Below are 23,558 nucleotides of genomic sequence, written 5' to 3' on the forward strand. Positions count from 1 at the left end.
TATAAACACATTTCTATTTCTCTTGGCTGTATACCCAGGGATGGAATTGCTGGATTATATGGTAATTCTTTTTTTTTTTTTTTTGAGATGGAGTCTTGCTCTTGTCGCCAGGCTGGAGTGCAGTGGCGAGATCTCAGCTTACTGCAACCTCCATCTCCCGGGTTCAAGCAATTCCCCTGCCTCAGCCTCCTGAGTAGCTGGGACTACAGGCGCACACCACCACGTCTGGCTAATTTTTTGTATTTTAGTAGAGACAGGGTTTCACCGTGTTGGCCAGAGTGGTCTTGATCTCCTGACCTCATGATCCGCCCGCCTCAGCCTCCCAAAGTGCTAGGATTACAGGCGTGAGCCACTGCTCCCAGCCTACAGTAACATTTTCTGGAACTGCTAAACTGTTTTCCCAAGTGGCTACATCATTTTAGATTTCCACCAGCAATATACGAGGGTTCCAGTTTTTCCACAAACTCACCCAAACTTGTTCTCGTCCTTTTTTTTTTTTTCATTTTAGCCGTTGTAGTGGGTGTAAACTAGTGTCTTACTGTGGTTTTGATTTGCAGTTCCCTGATAGTTAATGATATTGAGCATCTTTTCATGTATTTACTGGCTGTTTGTTTATCCATTTACATCCTTTGCCCATTTTTTAGTTGGTTGTCTTTTAATCATTGAGGTATAGGAGTGCTTTATGTATTCTAGATATGTCTCTTACCAGATTTGCAAAAATTTTCTTGTACTCTGAGCTGTCTTTTCACTTACTGATAGTATTGAACCATGCCCAGCTTATTGAACCATGCCCACCACTGTGCCCAGCTAATTAAAAACAAAAGTTTCTAATTTTGGTTTTCATTCCTTTTTTAAAAAAATGTCAATTATGATGGGTCCGTAATCAGTGTAGATATTCACAGGGTACACGTGATGTTTTGATGCTGGCGTACAGCACGTAATAACCTCATCGGGGTCATTGGGATATCTGTCACTTCAAGCATTTATCTTTTTTTAAAACCAATTCTGCTCTTTGTTACTATAAAATATATAAGAAATTATTGCGAATTTTGGTCACCCTGTTGTGCTATCAAATACTAGATCTCTTTTTTTTTTTTTTGAGACGGAGTCTCGCTCTGTCCCCCAGGCTGGAGTGCAGTGGCCGGATCTCAGCTCACTGCAAGCTCCACCTCCCGGGTTCACGCCATTCTCCTGCCTCAGCCTCCCGAGTAGCTGGGACTACAGGCGCCCGCCACAGCTCCCGGCTAATTTTTGTATTTTTTTAGTAGAGACGGGGTTTCACGTGTTAGCCAGGATGGTCTCGATCTCCTGACCTCGTGATCCACCCACCTCGGCCTCCCAAAGTGCTGGGATTACAGGCTTGAGCCACCGCGCCCGGCCCAAATACTAGATCTTACTCATCCCTTCTAACTATATTTTTGTACCCATTAACCATCCCCACTTCCTCCCTCCCTGCTGCTGCCCTTCCCACCTTCTGGTAACCACCATTCTTCTCTGTCTTCATGAGTTCAGTTGTTTTCATTGTTAGCTCCCACACATGAGTGAGAACATGTGAAATGTATTTTTCTGTGCCTGGCTTATTTCACTTAACATAACGTCCTCCATTTCTATCCATGTTGCAAATGACAGGATTTCATTCTTTCTTATGGCTGAATAATATTGCATCATGTATCTGTATCACATTTTCTTTATCATTCACCTGGTGGTGGACACTTAGGTTGATTCCAAATCTTGGCTGTTGTGAATAGTGCTGTAATAAACATGGGAGTGCAGATAGCTCTTCGTATACTAATCTCCTTTCTTTTGGGTACATACCTAGCAGTGGGATGTGGATCATATGGTATTTCTATTTTCAGTCTCTTGAGGACCCTCTGTATGTTCTGTATCGTGGTTGTGCTAACTTACATTCCCACCAGCAGTGCACGAGGGTTCCCTCTTCTCCATATCCTCACCAGCCTGTCTTTTGGATGAAAGCCATTTTAACTGGGTGGGATGATTTCTCATTATAATTCTGATTTGTGTTTCTGTGACAATTAATGATGTTGAACATTTTTTTATTTGCCTGTTGGGCCATTTATGTGTCTTCTTTTGAGAAATGTCTGTTCAGATCTGTTGCCCATTTTCAAATGAGATTATTTGACTTTTTTCTATAGAGTTGTTTGAGCTTCTTGTATATTCTGATTATTAATCCTTTGTCAGATGTGTATGTAGTTGGCCAGTATTTCCTCCCATTCTGTGGGTTGTGTCTTTGTTAATTGTTTTCTTTGCTGTGCAGAAGCTTTTTAACTTGATGTGATCCCATTTATACATTTTTGTTTTGGTTGCCTGTGCTTTTGAGGTATTGCTCAAGAAATCTTTGCCCAAACCAATGTCCTGGAGAGTTTCCCTAATGTTTTCTTGTAGTAGTTTCATAGTTTGATGTCTTAGATTTAAGTCTTTAATCCATTTTGATTGCATAGTGAGAGCTAGGTGGTCTAGTTACATTCTTCTGCATAAAGATATCCAGTTTTCCCAGCACAAGTTTTAATAAAAGTCCCAATTTACCTATTTTTCTTTTATTGCTTGTTCTTTTGATGTCACATCTGAAAAACCTTTGCCTAATCCAAAGCCACAAAATTCAAGCCTGTGTTTTCTTCTAAGAGTTTTATACATTTAGCTCTTACATTTAGGTTTCAGATTCATTTGGGTTAATTTTTTTTTTTTTTTTTTTTGCGATGGAGTCTCATTCTGTCGCCCAGGCTGGAGTGCAGTGGTACGATTTCAGCTCACTGCAACCTCTGCCTCCCGAATTGAAGCGATTCTCCTGCGTCAGCCTCGCAAGTAGCTGGGACTACAGGCACCCACCACCATGCCCAGCTAATTTTTTTTTTTTTTTTTTTTTGTATTTTTAGTAGACATGGGGTTTCACGGTGTTAGCCAGGATGGTCTTGATCTCCTGACCTCGTGATTCATCCGCCTTGGCCTCCCATAGGCATAAGCCACCGTGCCTAGCCACTCGATTTAATTTTTGTACATGGTGTGAGGTAGACACCAAACTTTATTCTTTTTAATGTAAATATCCAGTTGGCCTAGAAACATTTATTGAAAAACCATCTCTCAGCTGTCTTGGAAGCCCACAGACTTGAATGATGTGACTTGACTTCTCAAGCTTCATCTCCTGCAGCTGCTGCTTCTCCTCCTGTGCCTCTTCACGAGTCATACCACTCTGCTTTGCAGTTCCTTGAACATACAGTGTTCTTTCATGCCTCACCAACTTTCTACATACTCTCCTTTGCCAAGAAACCCTGGCATCTCTCCCTTTCTCTGTCTTGAATCTGGAAGATTCCCCTAAAGTGCCTGATGTTTTACCTGAAGCTGTTCCCTGTACCCTCCCCTTTCTATTCCTAGGCAGAAACAGTACCTTTCTTCTTGGTTGTATTGGTGACATTTGCCTGTGCTTGCCATAGCATCATCATACTTAGGTGACTGTTTCCGTGGTAGCTTTTATCTCAGAGCCTTAGCACTTAACCATTATGCCGGCCATGCAGTAGATGTTTGTTGAATGAAGTGACAGACTTTAAACATTGTCACGTATTCTTAATAAAGCTCATTTTTAGTCCATGTGTATATTCTGAGAATATGTCCTCCTAATTTTTTGGTGATGAAATTGCCTTTTATAAAGGGATATAGGCCAGGCGCAGTGGCTCACGCCTGTAATCCCAGCACTTTGGGAGGCTGAGGCGGGCGGATCACGAGGTCAGGAGATCGAGACCATCCTGGCGAACACGGTGAAACCCCATCTCTACTAAAAAAAATACAAAAAAATTAGCCGGGTGTGGTGGCGGGCACCTGTAGTCCCAGCTTCTAGGGAGGCTGAGGTAGGAGAATGGCGTGAACCCAGGAGGCAGCGGAGCTTGCAGTGAGCGGAGATCGCGCCACTGCACTCCAGCCTGGGCGACAGAGCGAGACTCTGTCTCAAAAAAAAAAAAAAAAAAATATATATATATATATATATATATAAAGGGATATAATAGGTGGTGAATTTAAAAAATATGATCACCCTATGATACTTCCTTGTTTTATGTTTTTTAAATTTTCTTGGTCCATGAAATGTAAAAGTACAGGAACCATTGAACTACAGAAGTAATCTTTTTTAAATGGTATGGCATTTACTAAGTAGTCACTAACACCTAATAGATGATACTTAGTGTGTGTGCTGTGTGGCCATCACTGCTCTTAGTCACTCACTCTACTTCCTTCCTGAATTGTGTTGTTTCTGGCCCCATGGGTGAGCAGTCTGAGGGAATGGCTCCCATGTCTTCATCTACGGTCAGTTCTGTAACGAAAACTTCTGGGCAGCCGCAAGTGTGTGTGAGCCAGACCACCGTGGGAACCTGCAAGGCTGCCACCCCCACCGTCGTCAGCGCCACGTCCCTCGTGCCCACACCAAACCCCATCTCTGGGAAAGCCACAGTATCAGGTGAGTTTCATTGTGATATTATTTCTCCCTCTTTTCTGTCATAGGGCTAGAATATTTTTGGAAGATCTTGTTTGTTTGTTTGTTTGTTTGTTTGAGATAGCATCTCACTCTGTTGCCAAAGCTAGAGCGCAATATCACAGTTTCTTGACTCACTGCAACCTCTGCCTTCCAGGCTCAAGCCATCCTCCCACCTGAGCCTCTTGAGTGTCTGGGACCACAGGCACACATCACACCCAGCTAATTTTTTGTGTTTTTGGTAGAGATGGGGTTTCACCATGTTGTCCAGGCTGGTCTCAAACTCCTGAGCTCAGGTGATCCACCCCCCTCGGCCTCTCAAAGTGCTGGGACTATAGGCGTGAGCCACTGTGCCCAGCTGTTTTTTGGAGGGTCTTAAGCAATATTTTGTATAATAAATTGTTAAAAGTAATTAATCCAGCAGCATTTTTTGAACAGCTACTTTTTAGATAAATTATTTTTGTTTAAAAATCTACATATCAGATTTTGTCTGAGACTTTAAATTATCATTTGAAAGTTACTATTTGAATTTTTGAATGATATAATAAAACCTTAGCCACGCAGAACCCTACTAGGTATTTTAGCTTTTTTTATAATGTAATTTTGCAGAGAGCCAAGAGTTTGCTTTCCTTAAAGTACTAATTTCTTTTTTCCTATAATCAGTGTTGAATAGAATTCACTATAAAATGTATAGCTTTCTTTGCTTTCATAAACAAAGTATATAAAATATATCTTAGCCTTGGTGACTCTAAATCATAATTTTTAACATTAGTTATTATGTTGGCTAGTGTTAGAATGATAGGCTGGAGATCCGGTAACAGCTATGGTGTCTTTGTGCCTGCACTAGAGGGCCTCAGAAAAGTGTACCTTTTGCTTCTGAGTAACAGAGAGCACGCGTCCTAAGACCAGATGGGCTAGTGGAAGTGATTTGCTTCAGTTTCTCACCTGTAAATGAGATTGATAATAATACCTACTTCATGAAGTCGAGAGGTTTAAATGGGTTAGTAATATATAATATATCTGTGCTTAGAATACTGTCTGGTGTATAGTGGCCATTATATAAACAATTGCCTCTGCCATTATCATGTGTCATCATTTTTGTTGTTAGTCCATAATCCTTTATCTGCAATTCTAAAATCCCAAAAGCTGTGAAAACCAAAGATTTTATTTTTTTAAATTTTACTTTAAGTTCTGGGATGCATGTGCAGAACGTCCAGGTTTGTTACATAAGTGTACATGTGCCATGGTGGTTTGCTGCACCTGTCAACCCATCATGTAGGTTTTAAGCCCTGCATACATTAGATATTTGTCCTAATGCTCTCCCTCTCCTTGCCCCGCACCCCCCGACAGGCCCCGGTATGTGATGTTCCCCTCCCTGTGTCCAACTGTTCTCATTGTTCAGTTCCCACTTACGAGTGAGAACATGTGGTATTTGGTTTTCTGTTCCTGTGTTAGTTTGCTGATGAGAATGATGGTTTCCAGCTTCATCCATATCCCTGCAAAGGACATGAACTCATTCTTTTTTATGGCTGCAAGATTATATTGTATTGTATTATATTATTATTATTGTTGTTGTTGTTGTTTTTTTTTCTTTTTTTTTTTTTTTTTTTTTGAGACGGAGTCTCGCTCTGTCACCCAGGCTGGAGTGAGGTGGCCGGATCTCTGCTCACTGCAAGCTCCGCCTCCCGGGTTTACGCCATTCTCCTTCCTCAGCCTCCCGAGTAGCTGGGACTACAGGCGCTCGCCACCTCGCCCGGCTAGTTTTTTGTATGTTTAGTAGAGACGGGGTTTCACCGTGTTAGCCAGGATGGTCTCGATCTCCTGACCTCGTGATCCACCCGTCTCGGCCTCCCAAAGTGCTGGGATTACAGGCTTGAGCCACCGCGCCCGGCCTATGTTGTTGTTATTATTATTATTATTATTATTATTATTTTGATGGAGTCTTGCTCTGTCGCCCAGGCTGGAGTGCAGTGGCATGATCTCCGCTCACTGCAATCTCTGCCTCCCGGATTCAAGCAATTCTCCTGCCTCAGCTTCTCGAGTAGCTGGGATTAAAGGCACCTGCCATCATGCCTGGCTAATTTTTGTAGAGACGGTTTTACCAGGTTGGCCAGGCTGGTCTTGAACTCCTGACCTCAGGTGATCCACCTGCCTCGGCCTCCCAAAGTGCTGGGATTACAGGCATGAGCCACCATGCCTGGCCAGAGATTTTATTTTTTATAACTAATTTTGGGGCACAATTAGACCTCCATTGACAGCATGTTTATATTATTTAATGTGAATATTTGTGTGTTTTGCCATAGAATATTGATGTGTTTGATTACATCATACTGTCTCAGCTGCCAGAAAGCTGATAATATATACGGCTTTGCTTCTCAAACTTGAATGATCAGTTTTGGTTTTGTTTTTCTACGATCTGGTACAGATAGATACTTCTGTAAAATATAATTAAAATGTCGCAGCACTATCAAACTGTTAAAGTTTCTACTCTATTATCTTGTTGCAGATTGATACCAGCCAGCATACGGCTGGCACTGGTCTACCGGAAAAACTGAATATCACCGAGATACACACACACACGCACGCATGCACACACGCGTGCAGACACACCCCTTACTGCCTTTGGATAAGAGGCTGTGGATGTTGTTGTTATTACTATTATTACTTCATTCATATGTGGCTCCACACCAAGCCCCTCATGTCTTGTTTTTTGGATAGAGAACAAAAAATTAAGGCTGATTATATTTTTCTCTTGATTTCTACCTCCCTGTTAAAATCGACCAACTTCTAGTATAGGGAGTGCTTGTTCTCTACTAACTGAATGTTTTATTTGAGGCCCTGTGTTGGATACTGGAGTAGAAATTGTAGAAATAAAAGGAATTATTATAATAATGAATGCCCTTCCCTTGTCTCTTTTCTGATCATGTTTTTGGCATGTAGTAGATGAAGTCTCCCTGCTGTAAATTCTAGTTTCCTAAGATGCTGCTGCTGCTGGAACTTTCCATATCACATTTTCTTTCTTTCTTTTTTTGAGACGGAATTTTGTTCTTGTCGCCCAGGCTGGAATGCAGTGGAACAATCTTGGCTCACTGCAACCTCTGCCTTCTGAGTTCCAGCGATTCTCCTGTGTCAGCCTCTTGAGTAGCTGGGATTACAGGCATGTGCCACCACATCCCACTGATTTTTGTATTTTTAGTAGAGATGGGGTTTCACCATGTTGATCAGGCTGGTCTCGAACTCCCGACCTCAGGTGATCCACCCGCCTCGGCCTCCCAAAGTGCTAGGATTGCAGGCGTGAGCCACTGCACCCAGCCCACATTTTCATAAAAGGATCAAACTGTTTCCTACTTATAACTAGCAGTTTTTCAATTAAGTTTTTTGTGTGCATCATAAACTGCGTTAAACAAGGTCTGGTTGGGACAGAAGCTGCATGAGCAAGGGAGAGAGCACGAGAAGATTCCGTCAGAGCACACAGGGCCTGTGTGGGGTGTTGGAACTTTGACTCTGGGGGAAGCCACTGAAGGGTTTTAAGCTAAGGTGGAATATGATCTGCCTTACCTTTTAACAGGATCATTGGTGTAGTATTGACAGTAAGCTCTGGGGCACGAGGTGGAAGCAGGGAATGGACCAGGAAGTAGATACTAAGAAAGAAAATTTAGTGATGTATTAGGGAGCTCTGGCCAGACAAGGATCTTTCCCAGAAGTGAAGGGCATGAACTGCCAGTTTCAAAAGGCACAGGGTAAAGAAATTGAAAATTTCAGAAATTACATTATCATTGAGCTTCTCAGTGGCAGTGCTAGAAGCTAGCATACTACTGCTTTTCAAAATGCAAGAACATTACTTTCAGTCTAGAATTCTCTAGTTAAGGAGCTCATTACAGAGTGAGGGTAAAACTATTTCTGACAGGCAAAGTTTGAAATGTATTTCCTGTGTACCCTCTCCAAAGACATTCCTGAAATATGGGATGGGGTTAGTCCCAGTCAGCTGTTGTAAGGTGAAAATTTTTTTTTTTTTGAGACGGAGTCGCGCTCTGTCACCCAGGCTGGAGTGCAGTGGTGCGATCTTGGCTTACTGCAAGCTCTGCCTCCCGGGTTCACACCATTCTCCTGCCTCAGCCTCCCAAGTAGCTGGGACTACAGGCACCTGCCACCATGCCCGGCTAATTTTTTGTAGTTGTAGTAGAGACAGGGTTCCACAGTGTTAGCCAGGATGGTCTTCATATCCTGACCTCATGATCTGCCTACCTTGGCCTCCGAAAGTGCTGGGATTACAGGCGTGAGCCACCGCGCCTGGCCGTAAGGTGAAAATATTCTAAATGGAAAAAAATGCATGACTGGCCGGGGACTGTGGCTCACTGCCACTGCCCAGCATCACAAGAGAGGTACAGTTTCTACTGAGTGCCTGTGACTTTCATACTATGCCAAAGTAAAAAACTCCAATCAACCATTGTAAGAGAATATCTGTATAGGGAAGAAAGGGTATATAAGTGCCTTAAAGGGGGAACTTTTTATACCTTTTCTGGGCCCCATCTAGGGGCTAGATTTGACTTTGACTCTGGGGGAAGCCACTGAAGACCCCATCTAGGGGCCAGCTGCTGTGGCTTACAACTGTAATCTCAGCAGTTTGGGAGGCCAAGGCAAGCGGATCGCTTGAGCCTGGGAGTTTGAGACAAGCCTGGGCAATGCTGCAAGACCCCATCTCTTAAAAAAAAAAATTAGCTGGGTGTGGTAGTTGTGCCTGTAGTCCCAGCTACTCGGGAGGCTGAGGTGGGAGGATCACTTCACCCTAGGAGGTCGAGGTTGCAGTGAGCCATGATCACTTGCATCACTGCACTCCAGCCTGGGTGACAGCAAGACAGTGTCTCAACAAAAAAACAAAACAAAGCAAAACAAAAAAAACCAACTACCCTAATAGTAAATCAGTAGGTAAAATTAAAAATTGATGAATCAAGGCCTATTATGAATACATTCCTTTTTAAATTATTTTTGTTTTATTGTTAGAGCAGGGTCTTGCTGTGTTATCCAGGCTGGAGTGCAGGGGCATGATCATAGCTCATTGTAGCCTCTGAACTCCTGGGTTCAGGCTGTCCTCCCACCTCAGCCTCCCAAGTGGCTGGCATTACAGGGGCATGCCACTACACGGGACTAATTTTGTTTGTTGTTTTTTTAGAGACGGGGTCTTGCTTTGTTGCCTAGGCTGGTCTCAAACTCCTGGCCTCAACCAGTCCTCCCTTCTTGGCCTCCCAAAGTGCTGGGGTTACAGGTGTAAGCCGCTGCACCTGGCCCTACACATTCTTTTACATATACTGAGATAAATATTAATAAAAAGAACCAAAAGGGATTAAAGTAGATACCAGCAGGGAACTAGATGAAAATAGGGAGGTGGAATGGGAGTTGGCTATGTTTATATAAGCCTTTTAGTACTTTTTAACTTGTCAGCTGGTCAGCATGCATAAAAATATGGAAACTTCAGATCGTTGTTAAACTCCTCAACATCATGTCTCAGGAAGTATTACTACCTGACTGATTTAACACTCTTCTATTCCAAAGAAAGATTTTGTTTATTTAAGGCCTTGTTCTAGAAAGTATTTAAGATTATTCCTTTCCTTAGCTCAGACCAGCTGCTTTCCAATGCCTTAAAGTATCTTTAGCTCCTGATGCTGGGTGTTTTTTTTTTTTTTCCGCGACGGAGTTTCTGCTCTTATTGCCCAGGCTGGAGTGCAGTGGCGTGATCTTGGCTTACTGAAACCTCTGCCTCCCGAGTTCAAGTGGTTTTCCTGCTTCAGCCTCCCAAGTAGCTTGTTTTACAGGCGCCTGCCATCATGCCCGGCTATTTTTTTTGTATTTTTGGTAGAGACAGGGTTTCACCATGTTGGCCAGGCTGGTCTCGAACTCCTGACCTCAGGTGGTCCAGCTGCCTCGCCCTCCCAAGGTGCTGGGATTACAGGCGTGAGCCACCATGCCTGACCACTGTTTTTAAGTATTTCTTAAAACGTGTTTGTATTGTTTGTGCCTTGTATACTCCTTCACAGTAAAGGCCCTTTGTGATTTTTTAAGTGGCCCTCTGAATGCCTAGAACAGTTTTACATGGAAATGGGAATATGGAAATCACCTTTAAAATAAAATGAGAGAAAGTGATCCTTTCTAAAACCATAGAGAACATCTGATGTTTGAAAAACAAGGGCTGCACAGAGCTAGGAAATGATGAGGTGTGGTGTGTAGACAGATGGACATACTAGATACGTAGGGACAGTGGGAAGGAGATGTGCATACATTGGGACCAGATTAAAATGGACCTTGAATGCTTGAAGCTAATTTTGGAAATATGTTTTAGGCAATCAGGAGCCAGCATAGGTTTTTAAGTAGGATAATGACAATGTTTGATATCAAAACACAGAATTTTATATCTAGAACTGTGTACAAAATCCAAAATTTTGTACACATCAGAGCTATGTGCAAAACAAATTGTCATAGAAAACAAACATGGAAGAGTACTATCTGAAAACATTAGTATTGATTATCTCTGCGGTAGGATTTTGGGTGACTTTTTATCCTTTTTACTAGAAAAAATATGTTACTTCATGGTTGTGGTACAAGGATACTTTCCATCATTATGGCCAGGCACAGTGGTTCACATCTATAATCCCATTGCTGGCCAGGTGCGGTGGCTCATGCCTGTAATCCCAGCTGAGAGGCTGAGGTGAGTGGATCACTTGAGGTTAGGAGTTCGAGACCAGCCTGGCCAACATGGTGAAACCCCGTCTCTACTAAAAATACAAAAATTAGCTGGGCGTGGTGGCACGTGCCTGTAATCCCAGCTACTCAGGAGGCCTAGGCAGGAGAATCGCTTGAACCTTGGAGATGGAGGTTGCAGTGAGCCAAGATGGCACCGTTGCACTCCAGCCTGGGCGACAGAGCGAGATCCGACTCAAAAAAAAAAAAAAATCCCAGTGCTTTGGGAAGCCGTGGTGGGAGAATCGCCCGAGGCCAGGAGTTTCAAGACCAGCCTGGGCAACAAAGCAAGACCCCATCTCTACAGAAACAAATTAAAAATTAGCTGTGTGTCATGGCATGCCTGTAGTCCCAGCTACTCTGGAAGCTGAGACAGGAGGATCGCTTGAGCCCAGGAGTTCAAGGTTACAATGAGCTATGATCGTACCATTGCACTTTTCAACCTGGGAGACAGCCTGTCTCTAAAAATAAAAATAAATAGGGGCTGGGCACGGTGGCTCATATCTGTAATCCTAGCACTTTGGGAGGCCAAGGCAGGAAAATCACTTGAACCTGGGAGGCAGAGGTTGCAGTAAGCCAAGATCGTGTCAGCCTGGGCGACACAGCGAGACTCCATCTCAAAAAGTAAATAAATAAACAATTATTGTCATGCCGATGTTTTATTGTGAAATCCACAGCATCCGTTGCCTCCTGCTTCTCGCTCTTTTGTTTACTGGAAGGTAACTTCCTCCATGACAAAATATGGGTGGCACAGAGGATAAGGGACTTTCCCGAAGCACCTGACCTTCAGCGTGGCCTTGTCTTCCAATTTGTTCTAGGACTGTTAAAGATTCACTCCAGCCAAGCCAGTCCCCAGCAGGCAGTCCTGACGATTCCCAGCCAGCTCAAACCACTCAGCGTAAACACGTCTGGAGGGGTGCAGACGATCCTGATGCCTGTGAATAAAGGTGAGTGCCTTGCCCACGGGCCTCTGTGCTGTGGCCGCTTCCACGTATCTCAGCATTTACCAGGTGGTGACTGCTCTGCCCATGTACAGCCACCCTTCAGCTATCACGGTACTCCCTGCACCTTGAATGCTAGGGCTCCAACGCCAGGACTCAAAACCCAAATGTTCGTTGGCTTCTAAATAGCTGCCCTTATCTAAAGTTGAGTTGAAGGGGGAATATTTTAAGTGTTTATAAGAATTTACATTAATTGGATTGTTGTTTTCCTTTCCTTTTTTTTTTTGAAACAGAGTTTTGCTCTGTCGCCAAGGGTGGAGTGCAGTGGCAAGATCTCGGCTCACTGCAACCTCCGCCTCCTGGGTTCAAGCAGTTCTCATGCCTCAGTCTCCTGAGTAGCTGGCTAATTTTTGTATTTTTTTAGTAAAGACGGGGTTTCACCATGTTGCCCAGTCTGGTCTTGAACTCCTGACCTCAGAAGATCCACCTGCCTTGGCCCCCCAAAGTACTGGGATTACAGGCGTGAGCCACTGTGCCTGGCCTGGCTTGTTACTTTCTTAGTTTAGTGACAGGCTCCTGTTTCTACAGTTGAAGATATACCTCAGTTACCCTCATACCTAATAATCACCCACTAGTAAAAAGGGACTTTGCAATTCCTGTTGTCCTCAAGTTGTCTGTGTGCTGTTCGTCTCATGTGGGGTTATCACCTGGGAGTTAGATCACCTTCATTAAAAATAATCTCTGTATTTGTTATATCCCTCCCTCCTTTTCTCCCTTTAGTGGTTCAGTCATTTTCTACCAGCAAGCCACCTGCCATTCTGCCTGTAGCTGCCCCAACTCCACTTGTCCCCAGCTCTGCTCCAGCAGCTGTTGCAAAAGGTACATAGGATCTCACAGAGTTCTTGTCCAGAAGTTTTGTTGTTTATCTTTTTTGTTGTCGTTCACGTTCTCTTCTGATGTCCAGAAGTTTTATGCAGGACATTACCATAATCTGAATCTTTTGAATTTTCAGCATTTGCAAATCAACCACTTGGCAAATGTGTCCTAAATACTCATATGGTAGACTTAACATTGAGGGAAACACAGAGATGTATAAAGGATCATTTCTACCCTTTAATAAATTTATAATAAGGTTGAAAAGAATTGCTGTAGACAGCAAGCAATCATTGATAAACACAAGACATGTGGCCAGGGAAATGATTGCTGAAATATTGCAGTTTGGGATGTCTGATCAGGGTTGGCAGGGGGTGTGGAGAAGGGCAAGACTTTGTATTGACCATGGATTATAACCTGGACTTTAAAAGAGTAGAGGTTTTTTAGCTGTGGGGAGTCAAGGGGTATGCCAGATTAAGGGCACAAGAGAGACAAAGACTCAGCTTCCCCTTTGGAGAAGTGGCAAGTTAGAGGGACTCATTTGGGGAGTATAGTTGTGGTAAAGGAGGTTTAGGTAGGGGCCAGACTTTGGCGAGCTGGCAGTGGGAGACATTTCCGCCCACAAGAGTAGATCAGGATAGCACGGTGGATTAGAGCAACACGCTGACATTGATAACATCAGTGTCCAAGCACAGGCGATCTGATTTTTGCTTTCTGCCTTGTGTCTCAGAACGCTAAGATAATGCTGCAAGTTGATAAACTAGCTGGAGAGATGATATTGGAAAGGTCACAATATTAGAACTTAGAACAAACCAGCATTGTACTTCAATGTAGCATTGTTAAATCACATGTGTGGGGAGGGGGTGAGGGATCTTACACAGCAGTATGGGTGGCCCTTTAAGAAATATCTGAGGAGCCATTTTATTGCCCCCGCCCTGTCATGAGGCTGGAGTTGTCCCCCCTGAGACCCAGGCTAACAGTTCTTCCCTTGTCTGATGACCCTGGGATGATAGGAGCCATCTCAGTCCCCTGGCTGTGTCCCCGCAACAGCTGGAGTGGCAGTTTCCTTGCTGAGCTTCACTGCAGGAGCTTTGTTTGTGCCTGCACATGTCCTTCCACTGCTAACCCCTAACAGCTGCCTCTTTGTTGCTCTTGCCTTGTAGTGAAGACTGAACCAGAAACACCTGGGCCGAGCTGCCTCTCTCAGGAGGGTCAGACAGCAGTGAAAACAGAAGAAAGTTCTGAGCTGGGAAACTATGTCATTAAGTAATTCTTCCAGTCTTTCCTAAAGGAATTCCGCTTTGGGTGTTTGTCACACCTGTGACAGCTGAGTATGTGCAGAGTTGTGTGTGTAGCTCTAAGCCCTTGATGGGAGGAACTGTCTGTGCCTGTGTAGTGGACAAGTGATGCACAGCTGAGGGTCATCATTTTATACAGTGGTGTGACTGGAGGTGGCACTTGATTTGTAGCCTTAGAAGCCTCAGATGGGATTAGACCTCCCTTCAGTTGAGGTTGCCAGCGTGGGCTTTCTCTGCTGAGCCCCTGGGCGCAAAATTTCTCCTGTAGCCATCACTCAGGTGTATACGTGCTTTGTGACTGGGTGTCCACACGCCTGCCTAATCTTAGCTGCCTCTTCATGGGCTATACACACTCTTTGCTTCTTCTAAAATGCTTTCTGAGGTTTCGTAATTTCTAAATCAGGAAGCCACTTCTGACCAGCTACTTTTAAGTATCTCAAACCGCTGGGGACAATAGAAACTTAGCCCTTTAATATGGTAGATGGAGGCGTGAACTGTAATAACCCTAAGATGGGCATACAGAATTTTTCTCCCCTAGTAGCAGTCACATTGCAAAAAGATTATATTGCTATTTAATTTTAAGGTGTAGATTAACTGTCTGTAATACGCGCATAATCTTCCATTCCTGGGATCTTATTTAGTCTTGACATTTTCTTTTTAAGCATAGAACACCTTTCCTTTACAAAGAAGGTAATCTATGGAAGGAAAGACATGTTAATATGATGTTTTTACATTATAATTCCCTCAGAATGGAATATATCCATTAAGTATATGGCATACATATGGCTATAGAAACTGCTACATGTATTTAATTTATTGCCTTATTTTTTTTTTATCCTTCTCAGGATAGACCATTTAGAGACTATCCAGCAACTCTTAACAGCAGTAGTAAAGAAGATTCCATTAATCACTGCAAAAAGTAAGACAATTACACTGAATATAGGGGTGCATTTTTTAAAGCCGTGAATTTAAGGTATTGAGTCAACTGAAATCACTTGGGTTTGTAAATTAATATTGATAATGGCAGTTACCTTATAAGGTTTCAGCTAGAGATACAGCTCATTTGCAAGGGTTTTAGAATTCATATGCAGTTAGTTTTTTATTCTTTTTACTGTGTTGTTCTTTAGAAGGAATGTTTTACATTTTTCATATGTAAATCATAAATTGTTTTGTATGCAGTTAAAACTCTGTATTAGCATTTGGCGTTTATGAGTGAGGAAAGCATTTAGTGTTTGCCTGCAGTGTACCAGGTCCTGTGCAGGCTGGGTACGTTCACTGTCTCATATAATCCCAGCCTCCTGTGTGGTAGCTGGTGTCATCTGCATTTACAGATGAGGAAACTGAGGATAAACAGGGTTGAATAACTTGCTTGAGATCACAGAGCCATGGGTGGTGAAACAGGATACAAACCTGGTTCTGTTTGACTCTAAGACCGTTCATCTTTCCTCTGAAACTCAGTATTGCACACTGTAGAAATGCACAGTTTTTAAGACCTCCCAAAGTGGTGTGCTGTGTCACTCCCATCGTTAGCTAGATTGAGTAAATTGCTGCTTAGCCCCAGTTGTTTTGATAGAATCAATAACCCTTGCTGAGGGGCCAGCAGCCTGCGGACACAGGAGCATGCTCATGGGCAAGACCACTATGCACACTCAGAGGGAAGCCAGGGGCAGCCTCCACGCCACTCAGATTTGTAGGGCTCTGAACACGTACGCCAGGTACAGACCACCTACTTATTTTTTCCAACTGTAATAGCAAAGCGGTAGTCTCTCTTTCTAAGGTAAAGTTTGGGGGATCATTTTGATGTATCTCATAATAAACTTTTGATGACAGTTTCCCAGCCTGACAGAAGAAATTCAAACAAAAAAATCTCTCTCATATATACGTGTTTGTGTGTGTGTGTGTGTATGTGTATATGTGTATATACATACGTGTATATACATACGTGTATACATACGTGTATATACATACGTGTATATATATACACATATACACACACACACACATATATACACACACACATACACACACACACACACACAGAGACACAGTTTTCTCTCTCCTTAAAAATACAGAATACAAGAGCCGGAAGGTAGTTCAGATACTATCTTCCCAGCTTTCTCAATTTATAGATAAGAAAACCAAGCTGGTTGCAGTGGCTCACGCCTGTAATCCCAGCACTTTGAGAGGTTGAGGTGGGCAGATCACCTGAGGTCAGGACTTTGAGACCTGCCTGGTCAACATGGTGAAACCCCATCTCTACTAAAAATACAAAAATTAGCCAGGCATGGTGGTGCATGCCTGTAGTCCCAGCTACTCGGGAGGCTGAGGCATGAGAATCGCTTGAAACCGGGAGGCAGAGGTTGCAGTGAGCTGAGATTTGTGGGCAACAAAGTGAGACACCATCTACCATGGCCACCTTGTGAGTTAATGGCAGGTCCAGGGCTCCTAGTGGAGCGCCAGTCCCACAGACTTCAATAGCCTGTGGCAGTGATTACCTTCTCCACCAAAGAAGCCAAGTTCCCAAGAAGGTGTGTTGCTTTGAGTACACACGACAGGACGCCTTCTCTTCTGAGGAGACGCCCTCCTGTGTTAGGCTGCATCTTGCCCAGTAAGGAACATACATGCAATAAAGAGGTCTGAAGAAGTGACTGGCTTGCCTCCAGCAAATGATATGTGATTGGAATCGTAAGAGCTTTACTCAGGATTTGCTGGGTATGTGCATTCTAGGTGAAGATGCCAGCTGCTTTTCTGCAAAGTCTGTGGAGCAGTACTATGGCTGGAACATTGGAAAAAGGAGAGCCGCTGAGGTAACCCACGTCTGCCTGTTCATTCTGGCTGCCTGCAGAAACCTTTTCTTAGGGAACAGAGATACAGATTGCAGCATATTTTGTTGAAATATTTGATGCAGAAGATTTTCTTCAGTTAAAAAAGTCTCATTTTTCAAAGACCTGTATCCAGCCAACTTTCAGGCCTGCCTTCTTTTCCTTCACTGGTAGAAACATCCCTCACAGTTTCTAACTCTTTTTCTGAGTTTCAGAATTTTAAATGAACTTGCGTATTGAGTCCTTACAATGGGAAGGTGCTGTGGTCGGTTTAGGGAAAGTTGGGGTAGGAGGGGAAGTGGGAGGTCCTAGGTTGAGACCAGGTAAAAATCTTTAAGGGCCAAACCTAGGAGTTGCTGTTTTAGTTATAAGCATTAGGGAGCCGGTAGAAGTTCTCCTTTTTTTAAGTGGGGAGTAACACAATCAGGTGTTTTTTCTTAAAAAAAAAAAATTCTAACAGGTTAAGTTAGGATGGTGATTTATGATTGCATGATAACGTAGTTGTGTTAAGTGGAAGGATTTGATTATGGTTCCAAAAAAAATTTTTTTTAAGTGGCAAAGAGCAATGACAATGCGAAAAGTCTTACAAGAAATCCTGGAGAAGAATCCGAGATTTCACCACCTGACTCCCCTCAAAACCAAGCACATTGCTCACTGGTGCCGCTGTCATGGCTACACCCCACCAGACCCTGAGAGCCTGAGGAATGACGGGGACTCCATCGAAGATGTGCTGACCCAGATCGACAGCGAGCCTGGTAAGCCTTCAGTGGCACGGCCCAGAGCGCCTGGAAGCCTAGGGGCATTCGCTTAGAGGTGAGGATTTGGAAGAGGTGCTGTAGAGAACAAGAGCATTTCCTACCTCCTGCCATGTCCTCCCTGGGACCATGCAGTCCCCGTGGAGTTGTTGGTACCCAGGTATCTCAAGTGTTGTGCCCCAGCCACAAACGTTCCAGCCCTTGCCATGCAGCAGGCTCACACTGTTCACTCCGGAGTCCCTGCTCGGCATCATTTCTTCTTTGAAGACTCCTGATCCATCTCCTTTCCTGCAGATCGAAGCAGCTTCCCCATCTTTTGTGACCTTAAGGACTCCCCAATGCCCCAGACAAGTCTGTGCTCCTTCTGTGAAGATGAGGCCTGTGTCTCATCTGTTACTTTATCTCCAAACCCAGCTTGGAGGCCGCCACCCAGTGTGGGAGGCACTTGTGAAAACTAGTAATGTTGCAGGTGAAATGAATTGTTTTATGATTTTAAAAAAAAAAAAAAAAGGCCGGGCGCGGTGGCTCAAGCCTGTAATCCCAGCACTTTGGGAGGCCGAGATGGGCGGATCACGAGGTCAGGAAATCGAGACCACCCTGGCTAACACGGTGAAACCCCGTCTCTACTAAAAAAAAATACAAAAAACTAGCCGGGCGAGGTGGCGGGCGCCTGTAGTCCCAGCTACTCGGGAGGCTGAGGCAGGAGAATGGCGTAAACCCGGGAGGTGGAGCTTGCAGTGAGCTGAGATCGGGCCACTGCACTCCAACCTGGGCGACAGAGCGAGACTCCGTCTCAAAAAAAAAAAAAAAAAAAAAAACAGACTACTGGGCCAGGCGCGGTGGCTCACGCCTGTAATCCCAGCACTTTGGGAGGCTGGGGCGGGCGGATCACAAGGTCAGGAGTTCAAGACCATCCTGGCTAACACAGTGAAACCCCGTCTCTACTAAAAATACGAAAAATTAGCCGGGCGTGGTGGCTGCCCGCCTGTGGTCCCAGCTACTCGGGAGGCTGAGGCAGGAAAATTGCTTGAACCAGGGAGGCAGAGGTTGCAGTGAGCTGAGATTGCACCACTGTACTCCAGCCTGGGCTACAGAGCAAGACTCTGTCTCAAAAAAAAAAAAAAGACAGCAACAACAAAAACAGACCACTGCTGCAGGGCCATGGGATGTAGGACCAAGGGATTAAAGATATGTAGGGAGAAGAAGCATTTTGAGTTTCACCTCCAAGAATAAGAAGCGTTGGGCCGGGCATAGTGGCTTATGCTTGTAATCCCAGCACTTTGAGAAGTCAAGATTGCTTAAGCCTCCAGGAGTTTGAGACCAGCCAAGGCAACATAGCAGGACCTTGTCCGTACAAAAAATACAAAAATTAGCTGGGTGTGGTAACTCGCCTGTAGTCCCGGCTACTTGGGTGACTAAGATGAGAGGGATCACTTGAGCCCGGGTTGAGGCTGCGGTGAGCCATGAGCACGCCACTGCACTCCAGCCTGGGCAACAGAGCCAGACCCTGTCTCAATAAAATAAAAAGAAAGGTTGTTCTCTGCCCCCAGCCCCATTTATGTAGGAAAACAGAAGCTCTGCCTCCCTGTCCAAGGAAACTTGGAGCACAGAGGTGGGGTTCCTTTAAGACTTAGGGCCAGGCTCAGTGGCCTCCCACTTTGGGAGGCTGAGGCAGGAGGACTGTTTGAGCCCAGGAGTTCAAGACTAGCCTGGACAACACGGTGAAACTTTGTCTCTACAAAAAATGCAAAAATTAGCTGGGCATGGTGGTGCACGCCTGTAGTCCCAGCTACTCGGGAAGCTGAGGCGGGAGGATTGTTTGAGTCCAAGAGGCTGAGGCTGCAGCGAGCTGTAATCATGCCACTGCTCTCCAGCTTGGGTGACAGCGCAAGACTGTGTCCAAAAAAAAGGGGCAAGTCCCGTTTTTGCCATTAAGCTTCTTGAGAGCCTAATGCAGGATGGCCTCTCCTCTCATCTCCTGCCGCGCTTTATATCAGCAGCATGAGAGCTTGTCTGACTTCGCTGTCTAAGCTACTCGGAGAGCAGAGACCGTATTGATGTTCCCCGGGCTTCACTGACACTGTGTGGAAAGTACAGTACTTGCATGTACTAGGCTTCCTGTTAATCTGACTGATTACAAACAGCCCCTGACCTACAGTGGTTTGACCTGTGATTTGATTTTGTTACTTTACAGTGGTCTGAAAGCTGTAGGCATCAGCACAGGCCTTGACTTCTGATGGGATTGCATCCAGATAAGGCCATCGTAAGTTGAAAATATCCTAAGTCAAAAAATGATATTTTCAACTTAACAATGGGTTTTTCAGGATATAGCGCCATCCAGCATAACTTGAGGAGCAGCTGGAGCTCGTTAGAGCCCAGTCAGTAAAACCAAACGGCAGAAGCTGGGTGCCCTTAAATCTTGTACCTGGTGTGGACCTCACACACTCATCCAGAAAGTGGAAGGGCACCAGTGCCCTAGACCTGGCCTTAAGGTCCTCACACTCCTGATTAGGCTTTGTATAAATCGCCTTATTAGAAACTGGACCCATAATATACATTGAAATGTTAACAGTCCTGCTCTCTGAGCAGTGAGACTAGGGGTGATTCTTTTTATTTTCTTCACTCTGCATTTCTAAATTTTCCAAATTTGAGATGTAGAAAAATCAGGTCTGTCCTTAATACTCAGAGGGAGGGGGGTGGCCTGGTATTTGGTGGTAAAAGTGAGAATTCTGTACTCTTTTGTCTTAGATGGCAGTTGCTTTACATAGATCACACACAAGATGCCTGTCTTTGTGCCTTTCTCCCTCATGAATTACTAGTTGTCATTATTACAGATCCATAGAATGTTAGAACTGGAAAGAAGGTCAGCTCCGCTGATGCTTTTCCCCCTTCCTCAGACCATGGGTCTCTTGGAGATGGAAACTCCTCTTCCGTTGGCCCCACAGCTGTCTTAACACTGCTCGCTTTCATTTAGAGTGCCCATCATCGTTCTCCTCTGCGGACAACCTCTGCCGCAAACTGGAGGACCTGCAGCAGTTCCAGAAAAGGGAACCCGAGAATGAGGAGGAGGTGGACATCCTCAGCCTCTCTGAGCCAGTAAAGATAAACATCAAGAAGGAGCAGGAAGAGAAACAAGAGGAGGTCAAGTTCTACCTGCCACCAACCCCAGGGTCTGAATTTATTGGGGATGTCACACAGAAGGTAGGGGTTGTGGTGTTAATAGTTCATGCAGCAGAACAGACTCAGAGCTGGACATTCAGACGTTCAGCCTCACAGACCCAGACCCAGATGTTCAGCCTCACAGACCCAGACTCAGACCCGCACTCTTCTGGTGGTGTAAATGCTTGACTTCCTTCTGCCTGGTTGACCCAGGTGCGCTCTCTGGGCTCCCATCTTCCTGCATCAGAGCCCTTGGGCAGAAACACTAATTACACGTGAAAAGGTTGCTTGTTGAATGCAGACTTGAAGCAAAGCTGGCTAGATAGAAACGGTTGATTATTCTTCATCTCATTTTTTCTCATCTGCCTCAGTAGAAGCACCTTTCCCTCATGAGGCGTGTCATATTTGAGTTGCACGTCAGTGCAAAATCCTCCCCTGATGTGTTGATAGGTCCTGAGTGCCCGGCCTGTGGTGCAGATGGCATGCACCTACCTTATTATACAGGAGAGAGGTACTTATCCACCCTGCTGGAGCCTAACAGCTCTTCAGCATCTGTCAGTTGCTCAGGGCCTGAGGTGAAAGACAGTGTGCTTTCATTGGCTGCCATGAAAAATGGGCAAGATGCAGTTTCCAAGTGCAAACAGGACACTGGAGTCTTGATTCCAGACCTTCCAGAGTGGTGTTCGCTTATCAGAGCTCATGGCAGATCCCAACCAGGTTCTTCCACGAAGCAGATTTGAGAGTTAAAGTAGGATTGTAGTCAAATTTTAGAAATCAGCCAGAAATGTGGAAAAACAAGATAACATTCGTCTAGATGTCATATTCCGTGTTCCTTTCCAGTGAATTTTGCCCAGCATGTTTGCAGAGTCCTTCTTCCAACCAGGCATCTCTTTGGGTGTCAGAGAGTTATGCTTGTTTGGAGAGAGGCCGTTTTTAAAGCAGCGATACGAACAAACGGCTGTCTTCTGCTTTTCCAGATTGGGATCACCCTGCAGCCCGTGGCGCTCCACAGGAACGTGTATGCGTCCGTGGTGGAGGACATGATCCTGAAGGTGGGTGCTTCCGGGGGCCGCCAGCCAGGAATGGTGGTTGCATCCCAGGAGGTTTGGAGTAAGGGGCAAGGACAGAAAAGGAACAAAGATAACATGCTTTAAAATTTCTCATCTTGGCCGGGCGCGGTGGCTCAAGCCTGTAATCCCAGCACTTTGGGAGGCCGAGACGGGTGGATCACGAGGTCAGGAGATCGAGACCATCCTTGCTAATACGGTGAAACCCCGTCTCTACTAAAAAATACAAAAAACTAGCTGGGCGAGGTGGCGGGCGCCTGTAATCCCAGCTACTCGGGAGGCTGAGGCAGGAGAATGGCGTGAACCCAGGAAAATGGCGTGAACCTGGGAGGCGGAGCTTGCAGTGAGCTGAGATCCGGCCACTATACTCCAGCCCGGGCAACAGAGCGAGACTCCGTCTCAAAAAAAAAAAAAAAAAAAAATTTCTCATCTTATTTGGGCTTCTCTCTTTTTGTTTTTTTTCTTCTGATTTTTAAATGGACTAAGTTATATTTCCTCTGAGTACTCAAGTCGCTCTGAAGATATTTTTCCACGTGGTTTCAGGTGCCTCCTAAGACATTCTGGGGGGCGGTGGTCAGTGCACTCGTTGCTTCAGGAGGTGGCAGAGACAAAGCCTACGATTTTCCGTACATGTCACAACAGCAAACAGCCCAACTGTCCTGACCCTGGCAAGGGGATGAAAATGCCGCAGCCTCCTTCCCCAGCCTGATCCTAGCTCAGGAGTTCCTTTCCTTGTGGATCCTCCCCAAGAATAGGGATACCTCAGTAACAACTGCTTTCCTTAAATACAATGTCTAGGGCTGGGCGCGGTGGCTCATGCCTGTAATCTCAGCACTTTGGGAGGCCGAGGCGGGCGGATCACTTGAAATCAGGAGTTTGAGACCAACCTGGCCAACATGGTGAAACCCCATCTCTACTAAAAATAAAACATTAGCCGGACTTGGTGGTGCTCGCCTAGTAATCCAAGCTACTTGGGAGGCTGAGGCAGGAGAATCGCTTGAACCCAGGAGGCGGAGGTTGCAGTGAGCCGAGATCGTGCCACTGCACTGCAGCCTGAGGAACAGAGTGAGACTCCATCTCTCAATAAATAAATCAATCAGTAGAATAATGTCTGATTAATGAAAATCACTCCAATTCATAATTTCCCGGAAACATGGCCTTTATCTCACTATCGTCTATTATTGAGACCTTTAATTTTTTCTTAAGGACTTTTCAATCCCTAGGTGCAGTTGTTTCAGACATTTGGGGTAAGGGAGGGGGTTAGATGCGTCCCTTCTTGCCAGCAAGCAGATGGCCATTTGAAGAATAACAGCACCTTCCATTGTAGGCTACAGAACAGCTGGTGAATGATATCCTGAGACAGGCTTTGGCAGTTGGATACCAGACAGCTTCTCACAACAGGTATTACTATCTCTGCAGTCCGTGGTGTGAGGCTTA

At 44.8% G+C, this 23,558-nt stretch overlaps 1 protein-coding gene across 12 annotated transcripts in view; it reads left to right on the plus strand.

Annotated features, from left to right (window-relative positions):
• The window catches only part of YEATS2 (YEATS domain containing 2), a 108,689-nt gene that overhangs the window by 81,634 nt on the left and 3,497 nt on the right, over positions 1-23,558 (plus strand). For 8 of the 12 annotated variants that reach the window (XM_045386538.3, XM_065540264.2, XM_074031489.1 and 5 more), the window contains 10 exons: positions 4,276-4,459; positions 12,025-12,153; positions 12,928-13,026; positions 14,184-14,286; positions 15,164-15,237; positions 17,046-17,125; positions 17,694-17,895; positions 20,870-21,096; positions 22,032-22,106; positions 23,449-23,522. In XM_045386538.3, coding sequence (XP_045242473.2) covers positions 4,276-4,459; positions 12,025-12,153; positions 12,928-13,026; positions 14,184-14,286; positions 15,164-15,237; positions 17,046-17,125; positions 17,694-17,895; positions 20,870-21,096; positions 22,032-22,106; positions 23,449-23,522 — 1,247 coding nt within the window. Of the gene's footprint in view, positions 1-4,275; positions 4,460-6,980; positions 7,371-12,024; positions 12,154-12,927; positions 13,027-14,183; positions 14,287-15,163; positions 15,238-17,045; positions 17,126-17,693; positions 17,896-20,869; positions 21,097-22,031; positions 22,107-23,448; positions 23,523-23,558 lie in introns of those variants that run through there. The other 4 variants (XM_074031490.1, XM_045386541.2, XM_074031491.1 and 1 more) reach the window with 2 other exon arrangements.

The sequence above is a fragment of the Macaca fascicularis genome, chromosome 2 (genome assembly GCF_037993035.2).
Source record: "Macaca fascicularis isolate 582-1 chromosome 2, T2T-MFA8v1.1".
In the NCBI taxonomy this organism is placed as follows: Eukaryota; Metazoa; Chordata; class Mammalia; order Primates; family Cercopithecidae; genus Macaca; species Macaca fascicularis.